Source organism: Protopterus annectens, chromosome 5.part1, assembly GCF_019279795.1.
Source record: "Protopterus annectens isolate FY-2018-M chromosome 5.part1, PAN1.0, whole genome shotgun sequence".
Classification (NCBI taxonomy): Eukaryota; Metazoa; Chordata; order Ceratodontiformes; family Protopteridae; genus Protopterus; species Protopterus annectens.
The window spans coordinates 410,299,882-410,320,977 of record NC_056736.1 but is presented as its reverse complement, the minus strand read 5'-3'; the positions used below and the strand labels follow the sequence as shown (position 1 = coordinate 410,320,977).

General features: G+C 41.7%; 1 protein-coding gene across 4 annotated transcripts in view; it reads left to right on the top strand.

The window, feature by feature from the left end:
- The window catches only part of PHKA2 (phosphorylase kinase regulatory subunit alpha 2), a 1,461,438-nt gene that overhangs the window by 848,706 nt on the left and 591,636 nt on the right, over positions 1-21,096 (top strand). For all 4 annotated transcript variants that reach the window (XM_044073068.1, XM_044073067.1, XM_044073065.1 and 1 more), the window contains exon 20: positions 5,607-5,776. In XM_044073068.1, the coding sequence (XP_043929003.1) occupies positions 5,607-5,776 (170 nt within the window). The remainder of the gene's footprint in view (positions 1-5,606; positions 5,777-21,096) is intronic.

The window sequence follows — 21,096 nt, the reverse complement described above, 5'->3', positions numbered from 1 at the left end:
CAAATGGTAGGTATGGGCTATGGTGTCTGATAACCATTTTGACAATGTTACTTTAGAAACTGGAAGACCTTGTTTGTTGTTAGCAAATGAAAGGAACAACTGATCTGATTTTCTCATCTCTCTAGTTCTATGGAGATAGAAATGCAGTTGTCTATACACATCCAGTTGGTGTAATCTGTATTCTGCCTTGTTGGAATGATTAGGGAAAAAGACAGGAAGTTCAATGGATTGATTCAAATTGTGTTCTGAAAAACTTTAGGTAGAAAAGATGGGTTGGTTCTCAGAGAAACTCTGTCTTTGTGAAATACTAGGTATGGAGGGCGAACACATAGTGCATGAAGTTCTGAAACATGTCTGGCAGAAGTAATAGCAACTAAGAAGAGAGTTTTCCAAAAGAGAAATTTCAAGGAACATGATGCTGCTGGTTCAAAGGGTGGCAGTATCAAGGAGGCCAGAACCAAATTGAGATCCCAAGGAGAAAGGGGCTCTTTCACTGGGGGTCCAAGTAGAGATGTACCTCTCATGAAGGCCTTACAGAGTTTGTGAGACATTATGCTGGAGTTAGAAACTCCAACATGAAAATTTGAAATGGCAGCCAGTTGTACTCTGATGGTAGCAGACGCTGCACCAGAATGAAATAGTTCTGCTAGGAAATCCAAATTCTCATGTACAGGAGCTGTAAAAGGATCTAAATTCCTGGATTCTGCCCAGTAAGAGAATCTTTTCCATTTGCTAGCATAGACTTTCCTTGTATTTTTCTTATGGGAGGAAACAATAATATCACACACTGCTGGGGAAATATTGGGGAGCCTGGCTAGGATTGGAAGTGGAGAAACCAAGCTGTGAGCTTGAGAGATTGGAGGGATTCGTGTAGCCTGTCTGATTGATGAAGCAAGAGGTCCAGTACTGGGTCCAGAATCCAAGGCTGGGCTAGAAGGTGGGGGTGAAGGAACGGAAACGAAGTCTGTCAAGGCCAATAGGGGCCAATGAGGATCATTTTGCAATCCAATGATTTTGCTTTTTGAATGACTTTTGGAATTATGGGGAAGGGGGGAAATGCATAAAGGAGTCCCTGAGGCCAATTGTGGACTAGAACGTCCCTGGGTGTCTGACCTGGAGGAGGAACAAGGGAGAAGTAGCTGTTGCATTTGTTGTTGAGGGGAGAGACAAAGAGATCACAGCAAGGCTAGTCCAATTTGTGGAAAATAAGATCCACAATTTCCTGTTTCAGAGACCACTTGTGAGGCATGAGGATAGCCCTGCTGAGCCTGTCCGCTATTACTTTGGATGTCCCAGGGATATGCATTGCTAACAAAAAACATTGGGAGCAAATTGCCCATTGCCACAGTCTGGGGGCCTCTTGGCGCAAGGGGTAAGACTTGATTCCGTCCTGTTTGTTCATGTACCAAACCAGTGACATATTGTCTTATCTGTGTATGCAATAGTCCCGGCAGGGAGAGAGTCTTGAAGAGCTTGCAACGCTAGGAGCACCGCTCTCATCTGCAGGATGTTTATGTGCAAGTGGTACTTGTGAGGTTGCCAAGTACTTTGGACTGTCTTCCCTAGATAATGCCCCCCCCCCACCCTATCAGGGAAGCTCGACCGGATGGGGTTCCATGAAAGGTCTGCCCTGAGAAACTAGTGGGGAGACCATCCATCAGGAAAGGTGTCTTTTGCAGGATTCCATAATCAGCATCATGTGAGACATGGATAATTCCTGGAAGGACCATTGTGTGAAAAGAAGCCGCTAAAGGATTCTCATGTGAAAGTGTGCTAAGGGGACTAGAAGAATGGCTGCTGCCATGGACCCTAGAACTTGAAGAACATATTTGACTTGAATTCTTTTGCTTCTCAGGAGAAGTGACACCTGTTTTCGAATAATGGGAACTCTTTCCTGAGGCAATTTTACAATCATTTTTTTTGTGTTTAGCTCTGCTCCTATGTATGTAATAGATTGACAGGGCAGCAAGGCAGATTTTTTGAAGTTTATTGTGATGCCCAGTTGAGCACAGGATGTGATGGTGTAATCTTGTGCTTCTATAAGTTGTTGCCTGGTGGTAGCAGTGTGGAGCCAGTCATCCAGATAAGGAAACACCTGGAATCCTTGACGTCTCAGGTGAGCCGTGACTACTGCCATGCATTTAGTGAACACAATCGGGCTAGGCTTATAAATGCCCCAGGGAAGATAGCCTAGTATGAACCTATGAACCTATATGATAGTATGCATCCTGAAGATCTATGGAGCACATCCAATTGTCCTGACCCAGAAAGGGGAGAATGGACTACAGTTTTACCATCCGGAATTTTTCTTTTTCTACAGATTTGTTTAACCTGCCGAGATCCAGAATTGGTCTCCAGTCCCCTGTCTTTTTGGGCACTAAAAAGAATCTTGAGTAAGTTCCAGATACTACTTGATCTGCAGGGACTTCCTGGATGGCTCTTTTTTCTAGAAGTCTTGAAACTTCTGTGACTGCCTAATTCCCTTAGATTGGGTGGAACATCTGGGATGGATTTTTTTGAAACAAAAGGGGGTTGATAAAAGGGACTCTTGTAACCTCCGGATATGAAGGCTAGTACCTATTTGTCTTCTGTAATATTTTGACAGGACATTGGGTACAGTGAAAGCCTTCCCCCAACTGCCTCCAGAGTTGAGCAGTCAGGCATCCCTTCAGGGATGTTGATAGGGTTTGGAAGAGAATGCATCTCTGTCACCTTGATTTTGCAGACCCCCTCGGCCACAAGGGTGGCATCTGCCATTGTTGTTATTCCCCCTCTGCCCCTGGAGGAAAATTCATCACGTGCATCAGGCAAGGGTCCCTGGGATTTTTGAAACCACATCTTTCCACCATTCTGACCTTTTGGGTATGGTCTGGTAGGAGTGGAAAAATGGACTCTGACATCAGAGAGCATCTTGCCTTCCTGCTGGCACCTGGTAAGTTTATCTTTCACCTTAGGCCCAAAGAGAGAGGAGCCATCAAAGGGGGTATTGGTTAAAAATGCTCTGAAAGGTTCTGCAAACTGACACAGCCAAGAATGTCTCCTACGAGGTACTCCTGTTCTTGCAGCTCTGCTCGCTCCATCAGCTACGTATGAAATAAGCCTCATGGAGGAGTTGACTATTGAATTAAGAGTCACAAGCTGGGTAGCTACCTTAGCGGTAGCTCCCTCAGCTGTGGGATCTTGTAGGGTATCTCCAAAAAGCCTAGTAAAATGGGAAAGCTAGTTCAAGGACCTAAGGGAGAAGGTCACTGATGAAAACATTCACTTCCCATATCTGTCCATCGTACGAAAGTCTTTATTCAGTGGATGGACAGATGAGATGGTTTCAGCTAACTCTCTCTCTGTGGCTGCTGCTACCATCATGGCATCAACTGGGACACCTTTAGTTAAGAATAGTTTGTCTTGGGGAGGTTTGATGAATTTATTGTGTCTCCTCGGGACAGGTTCCATTTAATCTGGAGCTGACCAAACCTTTCGATACACTACAGACATGAGTGGATCAAAAGGCGGAGACATCCAGGAGGTGGAAGGTCAGAAACCAAATGCATCCAGGTATACGGACACATCCTCGGAGGGGGCTAGGGAAGTCCAGCTATGCCTCTGCCTAAGAATCTCAAGGATGTCCGAAAAGGAAACTTCTTCAGAGGGGGACCCCTCCGATTCATCCAGGTCTGTATCTGAGGTGACAGACTCAGGGGAGTCTAGGTGCTTCCTCTTGCACTTTTTCTTCCAGGGAGCCTGCTCAGAATGCTCTGGGGAGGCTTTGGAAGAAGAGGGTTCACCCAAAGGGGGGTGTCCTGGGGCATAGATTCCCTATGCTTTGGGGCTGGAGGAGGAGCAGAGGTTGTCACAGGTACCGAGGGGGATGGAGCCGATGGAACCGATAGTGGAGCCATCTGTGGGGACAATACTCTCTGCATGACCTCGAAAGCATCACAGTCTCATCACAAGGAGGTCTCCAGCTCCAGGAATACCACCCTGCGCAGAGGGCAACGGCTCCGAGGCCGATGTGGGAGCTGAGCTCAACTGAGCAAGTGCTCCGCGAGGAAGAACGGGGTTGGACAAGGGTCCAATGCCACTTCCCCCCTTGGAGCTGATGAGAGAGTTTCGGTGCCCAGATACCTAGATGGGAGGAAGAATCAAGGTAACTGGAGCCAATGTCTGAGCCGAAGGAACCACTATCGGAGCATCCATGGACTCCGGCTCTAAGTATAGTTGGAGGAGGAATCGAAATCAAAGTGGATGGAGCTGAAGCCTGTTGAGGTGGGCTCAAAAGTATTTTAGCAAGGGCCTGTGACTTAAGCAACCTACTGACCACTCTGTCCACATCCTGATCCGATAACCTCGAGGATAGAGAGGAGTGGGAAGATGAGTGATGACTGGACTTGCTTTAAAGTAATGGTGGTTGTGGCACTGAGCAAATTGGCTCCAAAGAAGGAGACCTAACTCTTTTGTGGCTCTGAGATGGCTCCGAAGTAACAGTTGGAGCCGACGGAGAGGTAGTCTTGTTGGCGCCACCCAGGACCGACGCACTTGGTTTGTCAAGCTCACAGGTCGGTTCCTCACAGTTAAGCAGCAAACGAGATCTGGGTAGCTGGCACTGGGCATTCTGGGATAAGGGGTAGCCTCAAGCCAGTAAAGAGCTCTCGTGCTATAGTAAGTGGCCGAGTCGGAGCCGAGGATTGGCTCCAAACCCATCCAGCAAGAACGAAGGTGAGATTGGACAACTTAACATCATCGATTTTGTTGAATAAAAGTAATGGAGAAAAAAGGATCTCTGTCTGAAGCTTTTTTTTTTTTTTTTAAAAGTAACAGTGGAGAAAGAGAATCTCTATTGTTGCTATGAGACAAAAATCTGGACGTTCTGCAATGATGTGGGCAGTTAACAGGTATAAGAGTATGCTGAGATTTACAGAGGGACAGCAAAAAAAGAAGGAAAATCCAGTATGTTTCTGTTCTTTTTTTTTTTTTAGAACATACCCAATTTATCTTCTTTTTTTTTACACTGTTCCTCTTTAGCATATTCCAGTAGAAAGGTCTGGCTGCTGAATGGTACTTTAGTGGCTATACTTTTTTTCTGTTGGTATATGCTCAATGTACAATGGGCACACTGGTTGGACTTGACCACTTGACATGCACATCTTTGAATTCTAATTAGCCATCATTGTGTAATTAATATTTAATTGTGGAAATGTAGCTAACAGTATTCCGCCTTTATGGTGCAATTCATGGCTGCATAGTATTTAGAAAGACCAGTCTACCCAACTCAAATCAGCAAATAAATAAATAGAAGACCATTATGGAATCAGACAGTGATTTATTTACTATGATAGCCACACACAAAGCAGTTTTAGGCTTTGTTGTAAATGCAATGCTAGAAATAAGAATAATAGCTGAACAAAATGAAGGAGAATAAAGCATAAAGGTGAAATTGTGCTCAAAGAAGAAAGTAGAGTTTCACTGCAGTAAATCCTTTGTCTTTCATTGTGATGTTTGCATTGATATTTTTGCATAAACATAGTACTGATTTAGTTAGTGGAATCATATTATCTTGTTTTTCAGTTTTTCTTCTGCCTTGCAGTTGTTGATTTCTTTTTCTGTTGTAGGGTACAAATGGGAAAACTGTCAGAGTTCCTTACTACATCATGCTATACCCATCTTAGTTTTCTGGATCCAGGATGTGATGGAGGCCTGCTTGATGATGAGGATGATGATCGCTACAGTCCTGACAGTGAACGTGAATATAATGACACTCCGCATGACTCCACTAATGAAGGTATAGCATCTATACAAAATAAAGGAGGAAACTGTTCATCAACATTGAGTTTGACGATTTCCTTTCCTTTTGTAGTACTGAAACTTCAGCAGGGTGTTATTTTCTCTTGCCTGTGTACTAACAATACTATAACATTAGTGTAGTTAGAATTAAACTGGCATTCTGGACATCCATCTAGAAAGTCAGTGAAATGGTCTGCATTTAAAAATCAATAAACAAGTGTCATATGAAATACATTTGTGTCTGACAAATGCAATATATACTAGTTTAATTCTGCATATTACATTTGCTTGTATGCACTGACAGTCTTATTAAGAAAATGCTTGGCAAATTCAGGTATTGTTCAGAGATACAAAACACTGGGCCCTGTATGGAAACTTTTAGATATCTAAATGGCTCAGACCGACTCCAGTCACCTATATTTCCTTCAGCATATGGAACGCTTGATGTTCCCTATATTTCCTTCAGCATATGGAACGCTTGATGTTCCCTTTCTAATTCTGTTTTTTATTTTTTTCTTAACTAATGCCCGATCTTGACCAATAGCCAAAGAGGCAAAAAAAGTGTAATCCTTGCATCAAATGCTACTGGCAGAACAAGGGACCCCAAGATAATTCAACCTTCTTTTTTTTGCTTTATAATAATAAAAAGTTCATGCTAGAAAAAAATCCCACCATTAGAAAAAAAAAAAATCTTAAAATGTACCTATAATTAAGACATCTTTCTGGTAATCAGCATGCAGTTTCATTTCCCTTCCTCTAGATTTATAGGTATGCAGTAGAGGAGACAGTTCAATGGTGTAGCAACGTTTCTCAATTACCCCAGAACCATCCCTGGTTAATTAACTTTCTTAATGTCATACAACATTCAAAATGAGGCTGAGGGAATTTCCTTGACCAGGAATCATTTCTCTATATAGTAATTTATTTGGAAGCTGAAAGTGTAGATTTAGAAATATAATTTATTCGTCCCACTAAGTCTGTAGATGCTTATGTAACTGGTATGGTTTAAGCTTCACTCACTTTTTTGATGAATCTGATCATTTTTATTTAGATTTAAAGACTTACTGGTGCTACAATTTGTATTATATCTATTTTGTACAGAAAATATAACATCAGTAGAACCTCAACTCCAAAGAGATGTAAGCAGTTTTGAAAAAGTCTGTTAATTAGAATGAAAGTGCTCAACTGATATGGTTCTATTATTATTATTATTCAATGTGACTTTTTATCTTTGGCTGTGTTTTTTAATAAACCAGTGTATTCCGAGGATTGTTATGGAGGTGTTTCATATTTACGAATAGAACCTGTCTACATGCCAGTAGTTGCTATCCTGAGCATTGAGGAGATCCTTGTCGTATGGTGATTACCTTATAGCTAGGGAAATATGTATCAGATGGTCAGTGAATTTTATCATAAGCAGTGGACATTACACGTTTTTTTATCCAGAGAGTATATATGACAAGAGTATAGCAGAAAATGTTTACTGGATAACTGTTAATGAACCAAGATGGCACATGTTCGGTATCTGCAACAAGAACGTATGTAGTTATAACAGTCGTAATATGTATGTCATTAAATGTGGAAGAAGAAGGGTTATGTTTTTGTTGTAGGATGTAATGTTGATACCCATAAACTGGTTTCTTACCCCACTGGGAAGGTTTAGTGCACAGTTATTATTTTGATTCTGTTTTAGTTTGTAAGCCAGTTGTTATAAGAGAAGATATAACTTACATGATTTTCTGATAATTAGATTTAGCAGAAATAATGCTTATCATACTAGTGAATTTTGTCAGTCAGTAAAATGCCGACCTTATAGCGTATATGACTATATAGGGCAGACTAAAGTGATTAATAATGTGAAATATGTTTTCGAAAGATTTACCTATCATACAGAATCTGTAATTTATGTTCTCAGGAGCCCATTGTAGTCTATATTATATTGGTGAAATAAAAGGGAAATTAAATGTTAGACTGTCGAATGTTTAGAAATTTAAAAGAGAAAGCCTATTTGTGGAAAAGTTTAATGCTTGCTATTCCTCCAATGCTAATCAAACAAAGGCTAGCATTTTAGAAATATTTCTGTTTTAGATAATATGGATAGAAAAATAGAACTGCAATATAAGGAAGCTGTTCATATACTGATGTTTAGCAATTGAAAACCTAAGTGTTATAATAAGAGAGTACATGGAACAGACTGAGTAATTTGATGAATTGGGTCCTTCAAGACGTATGCAAAGGTGCTAGAGCAGAATGATGTTTTAATAAAGGATGTGAAGGTCATGATTCATACTTTATTGATGTGTGTTCAATATATATTTTTGTCTGGTTCCCTGTGCAATGTTGTACAATCAGAAAGCAAACACTGATGAAGCTCTTACTATACAATCCTGTGAGTCATCTCTTTGTTGTGTTTTCCAGTAACACATTTTACATGGTGTCAGGCTTAATTGTCTTTGGTTAGAAATATTATATAGTTTTAGTTTCTAGGAATCCTCTGTCTGTATGGTAATTTGAGATCTAAAGCTGTAGTCTCAGAAGTTTGATTTATTGCTAACTGTGAGTTGTATATCCCATAAGTCTGAAAATGAGCTATGTGCTAAACTTCTGCATGTCAGAGGGGGAGAATTCTTGAAAGTTTGCAATATGTTTGAGTTTTTAGAGAGAGAGACAAAGAGAATACTCAGGACACCCTTCTGTCTCAGTCTTAACCCTCACACATGCTTTTCAAAGTCAGAACTGAGAAAATTATCTCAATAAATCAGCTCACTTATTGGATCAGACCAGTACTCAGACTTGCCCCCATTCAGTGTTCCAAAAAAAGTGGACATGTAAGAGGAGGAAAATTGACTCCCCTATTGGAGTCTGTCACTTCAGGCAGGCATTTTGATGATCAAGAAGACTCCACCAGTCCCTTCCAGAAGACCTCGGCTTCATTGAGATCCTAGAGCTCTTGGCCTAATCTCAGAATGAGGAGGTTCTCATTGAGGCATATTGCTCGACAGCCTCTACTTCTTGAGTGGTACCACGAGTAGATCACCTTATTAATTTGGCTGACAGTAGAGCATGACATACACCTGATGCATCAGATAGCTGCCCTAGGAAAGCAGATAAAAAAATCAGCCACCCCCACTCCCATGAGAAGAAGCAGTTTTGTTTCAAGAATTCCTTGGTCAATTTTGCTATTGTGGCAGTGGTAACCAAAATAAGACCTGACAAAACAGTACAGCTATTGTAAATCCTCCCAAAAAGGAAGTCTAGGGCAATAGGATGATGACGTGGGTGTATGCTTCAGGCACCATTGCACTCAGATCCTTGAACTATGCCATCCACATGAACTGTTTTCAGAGAGAACTAGCTGAGTAATCACTAGCCACTTTGCAAAGACTGTCCACTCATGACTCTAGGAAGCAGATGAGACAACCTTGGGTAGCATATTTAATATCCCCAACCTATTCATGCAGCATTATGCATAATGCAGTCAGCTGATTACCAGAAGTGGCAGGTGCAGACATTCACCTTTGCAGCTTTAAGGGCAACTTTAAAGTGCCCATAGTCATTTATTACTGCATTTATCCATAAGCATTGCTGCTGGTAAATGTCTGCATAGTCTGATGCCTTAAACTGTAGTAGCAGTTCAATAGTGAGAGAATTTTATATGCTCCAGTTTGTTTCAGTGCTTTTATATTTTACTTGTCATTTACCTGCTTAAATTTGCTTTCTGTGTCTGCCTTGTCCTTACTAACACATTAATCTAAAGTTCATGAAAGAGATCCAATACTGGCTTTATATGATTGGATGCCACTCTAGCTAGCCTGCAATTTCCAGCATGGAGTTACCCTCACCCAGGGTCTTGTATGCAAGACTTAAAGAGGTATGGACATGTGAGTAACTAGCTTTTACATCAAAATGGAAAGAGAATTATTTCAATTCTGTTTAAATATTTAATTGTCAGTTATAGTGACCTGTGTAGTGATACTTCTTTGTACTTTGCTGCCCCCCCCCCCAATATTTTAACTCAAAAAGTTATCTGCTTGCATTTTTAGTTTGCTCTGGGACCTTAGTCTTGCATTTTAATTTGCAATCATGGGAAGATTGTATTTCTGCATTCTGCACTTCTACTTCCACAAGTAGAATTACTTGTAAAAAGCTATACATTTGTGTTTTAAACCCTGCAGGGCCATAGTCTTGTAGTTCACATTAGTGGCAGGTCACAGTACTAATGCCAGATTAGATCCTTAGTCATTTATTACACCATTTTCCATAGTCTGGTGCATTAAAATATATCATTTATCTGCTTAACGTTGCATTCTGCCTTTGCCCCATCCCCACTAACACATAGGTTCATAGGTAGGTACTAGGCTATCGGCCCAAGTGCCTACGTAAGCCTAGCCAGCAAGGTTCCATAGCTTACGCCACCCAAGAAAGTTATTTTCCTGTGCCACTGACAAGCAGAGACACAGAAGTGATCCCCGGGGTGTATTTCCTATTTCCCATCCACTCATCAAGATTTTTCTTGAAGAGTGCTAATGAAGAACTTTGCTTGACATAGATGGGTAGCTTGTTCCAGAGTAAAGGAAGTCTTTGGGACAGGAATCTATCCCTTCAGCGTGTCCTGTTTATTTTGGTGACAAGGTTTAGGTCCCTAGAGCATGTAGCTCGGAGGGATTGGGATTTCTTTTGGTGTAGCATGTCCAACAGCTCTGGGTTTGACATAGCTTTATATGTCAGGCAGAGATCACCTCGGAGAAGGCGATATGCTACGGAGTAAAGCTGGAGTTTTCTGAGGCAGTCAGTGTAGGGCATTTGTTTGAGGTCAGTAATCCTCTTTGTGAGGTACTTCTGTGGCCTTTCCAGCTGCTGCAGATGTCTTGTGAGGTACACTCCAAAAGGGGCATTGTACTCTATAATGGGTCTAATGAGTGACGAGTAGAGGGGAACAATGACCTCCCTTTTCCTGGATGAGAACCCTTTTATGATGGTGTGTGCCATGTAGAAGGACTTCCTGACTACTGTGGCAATGTGACTATCAAAGGAGAGACTACTGTCCACCTGGGTCCCAGGGTCTCTTATCATGCATTCGGTGTTAAGTGGATTGCTGCCTATGTGGTAGTTCATGGGTACAGAGTTTTTATCAAAGGGGATGACACTGAACTTTTTGGCATTGAGCTTGAGGCCATGGCTCTGACACCAGGCATCTGTCTCAGTGAGGCCCTTCTGTAGGATGTCCACATCATTTGGGGACTTGACTATGGCTCCTAGTTTGCAGTCATCTGCGAACTTCGTTAGCCAGTGGCCTTCTGTGTTAACCTGTACTTCAGAGAAGTAGATACCAAACAGGAGAGGTCCCAGGACAGAACCATGTGGTACTCCACTTGTCACTGCTTTGAGGTTAGATTTGGAGTCTGCAACTTTTGCAGTGCGGGTTCTGTCAGTAAGCCAGTTGGCAACCCATCTTGTGAAGTAGGGATTTATACCTAGTTTAGTGAGTTTAACTATAATTCCAGAATGGGGGATGGTGTTGAAAGCCTTGGCGAGGTCAAGATAGGCTGTGTGAACCACCTTACTCTCATCCACGGCTTTGGTGACTGCCTCAAAGAAGTCGATCAGGTTCAGGAGGCATGATCTGCCTTTCACAAACCTGAACTGGGTGGGATCCAGAGTTTGGAGGATACCAATGTCTTTGTTTATGAGTTCCATGATGATATGTTCTATGGCCTTCCAGACCAGGCTCGTCAGGCTAATAGGTCGATAGTTCCCAGGATCAGTGGTGGCTCCCCCTTTGTGGAGTGGGATAACTGTTGCTGTGTGCCATTCAGTGGGCACAAAGCCTGATGTGAGGCTATTATTGAACATGGTGCTTAAGTGGGGAGCCAGTTTGTTCTGAAGTTCATGTAAAACGCAGCCTGGGATGTTGTCCGGTCCCATGGATGCTGTGTTTTTGGCTTTAGAGAGTGCAGCTTTTACCTGCATAGTTGTGATTACAGGGACTCTACATTCTTCCTTTATAGATATGGGCCCTTTAGGGGCTGAGAGGGGAGTAAAGTTAGCACTGAACCGATCTGCCAGGATGTTGGCAATATCAGTTGGTTCTGTAATTTTCATGCCTTTGTGCTGTAACTCAGAGCAGATCTGGGTGTTGCCATCTAGATTCTTGACATAGCTATAGAATGCTTTGTGGTTATCCTTGGATTTAGTGGCAATTTTGTTTTCATGGCTAGCTTTGGAGGATCTTATAAGGGATCTCAGCTTCTTACTGAGGCTGACCAGGGAGCTCTTCCACTCATGAGATTTTACTCTCTTTTGCAACAGTTTCTTCCTTCTGTTGTACAGTTTGTTTATGGCAGGGGACCACCAGATTGGCTTCCTTTTTTTGGAGGAAAGTGTCTTGGTTCTGTTTGGGATAGCATGATCCATGCACTTGAGTAAGTGCTTATAGAGTGCATTTGTGTAGGATTCAGCAGTTGTAACTGTATTGTCCATCTGCATGGTTGTCATGAAGTTCACCACTTCTGTATTAGGAAGCATGAAATTGGCTTTGGAGAAATTTTTTACTGTGGTTTCCTTAATGGGGGGTGGGGGCAGGATGTGGATATCAAGGGTGATAAGCTTTTGGTCGGATTGGACCAACGAGGAGTTGACTCATGTTGGTAATGACTAGGTCTAGGATATTGTTGCCCCTGGTGAGGGTGTGGATAAGTTGATCTTGGGCATTGGAGTTTATGAATTCCAGAAAGCGTTGAGCTAAGGAGTTGGTACACAGGTAGTTTTTCCAGTTAATGGTGGGGTAGTTAATGTCGTCCATTATTAAAGTGTTTGGTTAAACCCTAATATTTTCCAGTACATCAAGAAAAGAGGAGTGGGAATCCTGGGGCATGGTGGGGGATCTGTAGCAAGCTACAATTTGGATTGCAGTTTTGCCCAGAGTTAGTTGCACTTGAATAACCTCGGATGTATTATGCTGAGCAACTAGCCTGGAGGTGTGGATATCCTTAATGAATATGGACACACCTCCGCCTTTGGTGTTTCGGTCCAGGTTACATGGCCGAAAAGTGTGTTATGAGTTATAGCCTGGTAGTGTGCAGGGGTGCTCTCTGGAGCCTTGAACCAGGTCTCAGTCACTGCACAGATATCAATGTTCTCCATTTTAAGGAGTGCTCCGAGTGAGTGCATTTTGAGATTTAGACTTCCAGCATTGAGTAGCATTGCCCTCAGTTTTTGCTTGCCTGTTTCTGTTATGGTGGTGAATTTGTTATTTGAACCCTGCCTAAAAAGGCACTATAGGGGCAGCAAGAGCCTTAGCCAGTATCCAGAATCCCAGGGGCGACAGGTACATGCCATCTGTGGCAAAGCATTGTGGTCTGTCGACCATGTCATCCCAAGCATACAGATACTGGATCCCCTTAGAATGACACCAAGAGCTTAGCCAATTGTTGAAGTCAATCATTTTGTCCTTGCACTGTGGTATCATTCTGGGCGATGGCAGAATGCTACTCAGGGCTAGGGTCATACCTGCCTGGGCTACAAGACCAGAGAGCTCTTCCATGTTCTTTTCATGTAGTCCAGGGGGGGTATGTCTCAGGTCATTTACACCAACATGGACAATGACAGAGTCATATTTGTACTTGTGGAGTGACCTGAGTGCGTGGATTATGTGGTGGACCCTAGCACCCAACAGGCAGCTGACAGCAACCTTCTCCTTGTTTAGCCTGGCGAGTGGGACATCACTGTGCCTGACTACAAAGTCACCTATGACTAGTGTGTTGGGTACATTGTTTTGCCTTATTGGCTGTGGTTGAGTGGCACACTGAGTCTGTGGGCTATGTGTCATTTGGATTGTGTTGGGGGATGGAGGTTACATTAAGCTAAAATTTCAGACAGAGCTTCAGTATTTGCTTTATTTGATTGGATACCTCACTAGCTAGCCATCCTGTTTCTTGAAAATAGTTCCTGTTGTGGTTTTAGAAGGCTGTGTCTGGCCTGTGTCCCTTTTCCCATCCATTGTTTTCCATAGACCCATAATACTGAGTGTCCACCCATCAAACCAGTATTGCTCTTGAGTAAACCTCCTTAACTAAATATTGTCTCTTGGTCAGTTTCCTAGAGCTCAGCAAAGTTGGGTGTCCTAGCTTGTGTTCCAAAAGTGTTTTACTTGTATCCAGTGCCATCCAAACAAAGTTAAGTACTTTAATTGCTGGATTGCACTTGGTTAAGTTATTTTGAGTAATCACTGCTTTTTTTTTTTGCTTTTATTTGTGCATTTCGCTCTATTTGTGATGAAAAAAACTGCACTTCATCTCACTATTACTTCTGTAAGACTGTCTTGAAATTGCCTTCATCAAGATATTTCCAGCAAGCTATTTAAATTGTTTTCAGTAGCTTTACAGTTGTGGATCTCTTCTACTGTGTTTTTACATTAGAAGGACTGTGTTTATTCATGTTGTGACAGGAGGTGTTTGCCTGGTCTGTCTGAGTTGGAAAATAATTCAAAAGGATTTGTGGTGTAGTCATTTTGCAGGCCAGAGGGCTCATTAGTTAGTTTTCTGTTTTTTCTTTCTGTAATGCTATACATTTTGTACATTAGTATGGATTAGCTATGCCCTGTACAGTGGCAAGGCACATTTCCCTGTAGAATGGTCCATAAAACTCTACCCTGCAAATCAGCAGTGTAGAGCAAACACCTTGCACATAGAATTTCACACTGTCTACCGTAATCTGCCCCAATTAAGCCCCTTAATATCAATCTGATACAAATACGCCACCTCCTTGTAGCCCACCAATCAAAGGACTGGACAGTATGGATGTGTAGTTTTTTAACTTCTCTGTAGCCAGCTTGGTGGATATGGGCAACTTGAGATAATGTAGCAATTATCTGATGTTTGCCGACAACCACACTTAATCCTTAATGAAGAAGACACAGATTTCTAGAGCTGTACATACACAATGGCACTGGAGGCTAAACTCATATACAGTCACACATCAGGTTGTCAAAACCACGCTCACAATACCCACTTCACATAGCACACAAAATACTCATAGACTAATGAATGTTGAAGTACTTAAAAGCAATTTTCCGAAACAACAAAGATCACCTAGGCTGCCCATTGTCAAAGCTATGCCTCAGCAAAAACAAAGTTACTCAGAAAAAACAACACCTAACACCACACATACTGTCACTATCAGCAGAGCCCCAAACACTAAGCCCCTAAGGCATGCAATCTTCCCAGGACTCTTGTCATAGGGGACTCTGTTGCAAGATATACTGAAGCCCCTGTAAGTAACCAGGCTGAACAAGAAGAACAGAACTGTTAGTTGCTGCTCTGGAGCTAGGATCCACGAAATCACACACACAAACTCAAGTCATCATGCTACAGGTACCAGTATGATTTCATCATAGTCCATGTTGGTCTAAATGACCTGAGATGTACCTCCCTGGACTACATGAACAGAGACATTAAGGAACTTTCAGACTATGTGTCTCAGGTTGGTATGAGCCTAGCACTGAGCAGCATATTACCATCAATGAGGATGATGCCACAATAGGAGCAAAAAATGATTGATTTCAACAACTGGCTGTCTTTCTGGAGTCATTCTAAGGAGATCCAATATTTGTTAGCTAGGGAGGACATGGTTAACAGGCCACATTGCTTTTCAAAGGATGATCTGCACTTTTCCTTTCTAGGCTTTTGAATAGTGGCTAGAACTTTATCCACCCCCATAGTGCCTTTTTTAGGCAATGCCAAATTGACAAACCTACCTACATAGCAAAATCAACTGAGCTGAACCTCAAGGTGTTACTGCTCAATGCCAGGAGCCTGAAAAAAACTACACTGCCTCCAAGCCCTCCTCACAATCAAGAGAATGGACATCTGTACAGTTACCAAGACTGGCTTAACTTATTCCATCCAGTTCAGCTCTTTTGGGTGTGTACCTTTAACTCCCAGTGGGTGGGCTTAAGTTATGTTATAGTTCAAATAAATATTCATATCTCTGGAACTGTAATTGTTACTAGAAAACTGTAAATGGCAAACTGTTCAGGATAAATTAATCTTTACATCAGTGGCAATCTTTCAGTTTGATGCTTTAAACTGGATTGTATAAGCCAAAATAAAGGCAGTGAATATTGTGTGTGTATATACAGCTTATGATATCTCAGGAACCATTCAAGCAAGACACATACTGCAGCAGGATTTTCTTCATATGGCTGTGAGCTTTCATATGAGGCTTTGCAGTTCTGTCTGTGTTATCCGAATGTTGAGATATTTAGAGAAATATAAAAAATGATTACAGCACAAATAAACAGTATACAAATAATCAATATCTCTTTAGTTTAATTAGACAGAGGTCAAATATTAATACAATTGTGTTTGTCATCATGTATGCTTTAAGATGAAATCTTCTGATACCTTGTATGTAGCATGGCTTTAAAATGAATGCAGATATGAACAAGAAATATTTGATGCCTAGAGGCATCAGTAGGAGGTAACTACAGAAATGCCTGGAGGCCCACTCGGCTGTAATGAGTGGCAGAGAGTACCCTGGCAGTGCTAGGTTTCAGTGCCCCCCACACTTTTAGACCAGTAGCTGCACAGACAAGAGCTGAAGGTGGAGGTGTCTCAATATACATCAGTAACAAGCATACCTCTATGGTGATCAAACAGGACGAGGTGCTGAAGTTTATCCACACGCAGATCACCATAGATAAATCCCATAAAATGACCTAGCCAGATGTAGGTCATTCTCCATGTCCCAAGAAGCTCACAGTGCATACTTGGATCTACTGGATACACTTACCACCCAATCTAACACCCTACTCTTGGAAGATGTTAATTATCCCTCTGTAGGCAGGGAATCCTACATGGCCTCATATCTCTAGGCACAGAGATTCCTGGACTTCATAAATATAAACACATTTGACCAAGTAGTGAATATGCCCACTACAGGCTCCAAGTACTGGACATCTTACTCACAAATATGAGAGAACGTTGCACCCCCCCTCCCCCAGTATCTCATTCTCCCTAGTCAAGTCCAGCCATAAAGTAGTCTCTTTAATAATCACAGTTAACTCTGTAATCTATTAAAACCAGTACTTTAGGAACTATTCCAAGACCAATTATTTTTTTGTTACGTTAACATTTTGTCAGAATTCAATACCCAGAGAATACAGCAGCCTATGCTGAACTGCATTCAGAAACTCTGTATAGCCATATCAATGGCTGCATAGAGGGAGCTGTATGTACCAGAAATAAGCCCAGGACTAGCCCCAGAAACAAATCGCCCTTATGGCATCCCAAATTAAATGAGATGTACAACAAAAGGAAAAAAAAATATGGCAAAAATCAGGAAGGGTAATTCCCTTAAAGATTAAAAATTATCTCATCAAACTAAAAATGCAGCTAAGTGCAACTCCCCTACAGGAGTCCCCCAAGGCTCCATCCTAGGACCCCTACTCTTCAACATTTTCACAAACAACCTTCACACTGCCTCTCACCCTGGGACCCTTATTCAGTACACTGATCATTCCACCAAAATCTGCACTGCTCAATCACTACCAGAACTACTTTCAAAAACTCAGCAGTCCTTTACTGCAGTTGAATCCTGGTTAAGAAATGCCCAACTCTTTCTTAATCCAAAGAAGACAAAACTAGTACTCTTTCATTCCAAAAATACCTCCCCTGTCATTGATCATTTCAACATCCCTGCATCTGACAACACTGTTATTGAAATAGTGCAGGAAACCAAATTTCTAGGTGTTGTCATTGACAAACATTCATTTGACCCCCATATACAGCAAAATATAAAGAAAACTCATAAAAACCTGGGACTCTTGTATAGAAACAAACATTTCTTAACTGCAGCAACCAAAACTACGCTTGCAAAAACATTTTTACTTCCCTCCCTTCTTTATGGTGCCCCTATCCTAACTACCTTACAAACTTCTACCCTAAGCAAGTTGGAACAGTGTTACAACAAAGTTGCAAAGTTTGCCACAAACTCTAAATATCACACACACCACTGTAAACCACTTCTAGAATTAAACTGGCTTGAACTCCCCAACCAACTCGCCTTTATTCAGCTATCCACCTTACACAACCTTATTTTGAAGCTTACTGGCTGCCCTGCACTATCTAGTCTAGTCACACCTTACACACCAAATCGATCCTTACAATCAGAAGACAAAAATCTATTTGGTATCTCAAACCCACAATAAAACCTGGTCACTCTCTGTATTTATACTCTGTCTCTATACTTTGGAATTCACTACCTCTAGCTACCAGGTCTATGCCTGCACTAGCCCATTTCAAAGCCTCTTTAAAGAATCATCTCAAAAATGCATGGCTCTGCTCCTGCATAAAGCCTGCCTAATGCTCAGGTCTTCCTCTTTCTGTCACATTTCAATCACTCATAGACTGCAAGATCCTAAGGCTCTTCTAACTCCTTCTCTGTACTGTACCATATCCTTAAGCTACTGCTCAGGCTTTATTGTGTCTATTCTTCTTAACTCTCTCACTATCTATCTGCATCACTAACTTTCTGGCTGCTATCTTCCTAACTGAAGCTAACATTCTATGTTTGCTTGTACTATTACAGTCAATGTCACACAATGCATTACCTACGTACTACTTTTTTGGACAATGTCTCCATCATGTATGGTGAGAGTGACTATTATTGTCTGTAGTGTTTTAACTGTATAGAATTGTGTAGATGTGTAGGAATATATTGCAACATCTTGTAGCAGTGTGTTCTTTCAAGTTATTTTTTGTATAGTATTTCTAATGTAATTTTTATTGTACTGGATTATACTGTATTCATATTGTACTGTATATGGAGCTTTTCTCCCTGGGCCTCTGCTGAAAATGGGTTCTGTTGACCCAGTCAGATCACCCCGGTAAACAAATGTCAAATAAAATAAGTAAAAGAGGGCTAATTAGGTCACCACTTTCCCGGTTAAAGATAACCATAAAGCCTTCTTCAGCTATGTCAGAAACTTCATGGCAGCACACAGCAGTGTGCTGAACTAGTGGTTAATGGTGTCAAATTCACTGAGCCTGACGATATAGTGAACCTGTTAGTGGACAAATTCAGTACCATCTTTACCTCCCCCTTGCACCCAACTATCCCCCCAAAACACCCTTAAATGTAACAAAGGGAGCATGTATTGACTATGCTCACTAAAGGCAAGAACACAGCCTTGATGGGCCCTGATAACATCCCAGGATGCCTCCTGAACAGCCTAAAATATGACTTATCAGGACCCCATAGAGATATTTAACTATAGTCATAAAACAGGCTTTGTGCCACATGAATGGAGGACTGCAACAGTCAACCCCTCTTCATAAGGGAGAACCTCCAACAGATCCTGGAAATTACAGACTTATTAGCCTGACTAGTCTTATTTGAAAACCGCGGTTTTCAAATATCATGGAAATTATCAACAAGGACATAGGAGGCCTCCAGATACCTGATCCATCCCACTTTGAGTTTGTCAAAGAAGGTCATGCTTACTGAATCTGGTGGACATCTTTGAAAAGGTCCCTAAGAAACTGGATGATGGGAAATGGTGCGTACTCCCTACCTAGATCTGGCTAAAGCATTTTCTACAACACCTCACTCAGATATTGTCAATGAACTCATGAAACTATGTATAAAACCCTTTATAAATTGCTGAATATCCAGCTAGCTCACTGATAGGACCCAGGAGGTTAGAATCAGTGAGGCTACCTCCATGGTCACCAGTGTAATCACCTAGGGCTCTGTGCTAGATCCCCTCCTCTTTGGCATCTACTTAATGGATGTCAAAGCCAATGCCAAAGGTCCCTGGCTAACCAAGTTCCCAGATGATTGCAAACTGGGAGCAGAAACTGAATCCTCCCATGACAAAAAAACCCTTCATGAAAGTCTAACACAGACAAATGCTTGGTGCCAAAGCCAAGGCTTAATCCTCAATACTAACAAATGTATTATAGTACCTTCTGGAAAGCCAGCCACTCTGGGTAACTGTATCATCAATAAACAGTCTTAAAAGTGGATTCACTAGTCAGCTCTCTGTGAACTCATATAGATAATAACCCAGCCTTTGACCAATGTTTGTCCAAGGTAGTAAAAAATCCTTCTGTGTTGCTCAACTTATAAGTGAGGGGATGGAATCTAGGTCCAGAGTGGTCATCATATCACTGTATTCAGTCCTTATCTTACCCAATCACAGTGTATAACACCCCCCCTTTGGTAAGTACCTAACCAGACATACGCAGTGGCTGGAATGTCCACAACAATTCTGTACAAAAAGAATACAGGGAGTAAACACAGTGCACTGTGCTGATAGCCTCAAATTCCTGTCTCTTTACTTGGTATCATACAGACTTCTGAGAGGTGATCTTTACCTGGCATACAAGGCATCCCTGGACCCTGTTTTGATGAACCTTTTGCATGTCCATAAAACAAACAGCATCAGAACTACTAGACTGAAAGTGTAGGACATGTTGGCGAGAGAGAGAGATTTGTCTTGGAGAATTCGCTTTCTCTGGAACAGGATCCCCAACCATGTGAAGCAGAGTTCCTACCTATCCCTGTTTAAGTTCAACTTGGACCAGTGGATGGGTAATGGGAAATTCACCTCTGGTCAGGTGCCTATGTCTCTGATGGATAGAGGCATGAGTAAATCACCTCTCTCTCTCTCTCTCTCTCTCTTATTTATATATATATATATATATATATATATATATATATATATATATACATCAAATTTGTGGGTCAAATTTGGGTTGTATGGCTAGGCTTATAAGGGCCCTAGTGCTCATTAGCCTAGAATACATCTGTGAATCTATGAATCAATGCCTGCTATGACAGATTTTCCTAATTTGTTCCACACATTAAAGAAAAGATGCAAAAATGTGATCGGGTTGGGGAGACACTGTCTGCCATGGAAGATAAATTTGAGACTCCCTCAGCGATCTTACAGTAGGAACCAAAAAGAGCCCAAATTCATTAGTTTAAAAAAATCCTAGCATAAATCCTTTGATTCTACTTCTGATGGGGAGGCTGTGGCAGGGGGTGACCCCTTCAATGATTGCTGATTTAGACATTGGGATGGTCTGCAAAATCAGAGATATTGTGGACCCTTCTCTGACAGATAGCCTAGCCATCCCTGGAGGCCGTTGGAGGTTGTCTGTCCCTCTGCAGTCCTGTGTGAATAACTATCACTCATGGTTCTTGAGTAAGAAGGATAATATCCAGAGGCCTTACAATTTTCTTTTCCCCACCCTCCTCCCTTGCCATCTCAGCCATTCCCAGACGTGCCACCACATCAGTGAAAATCAACTA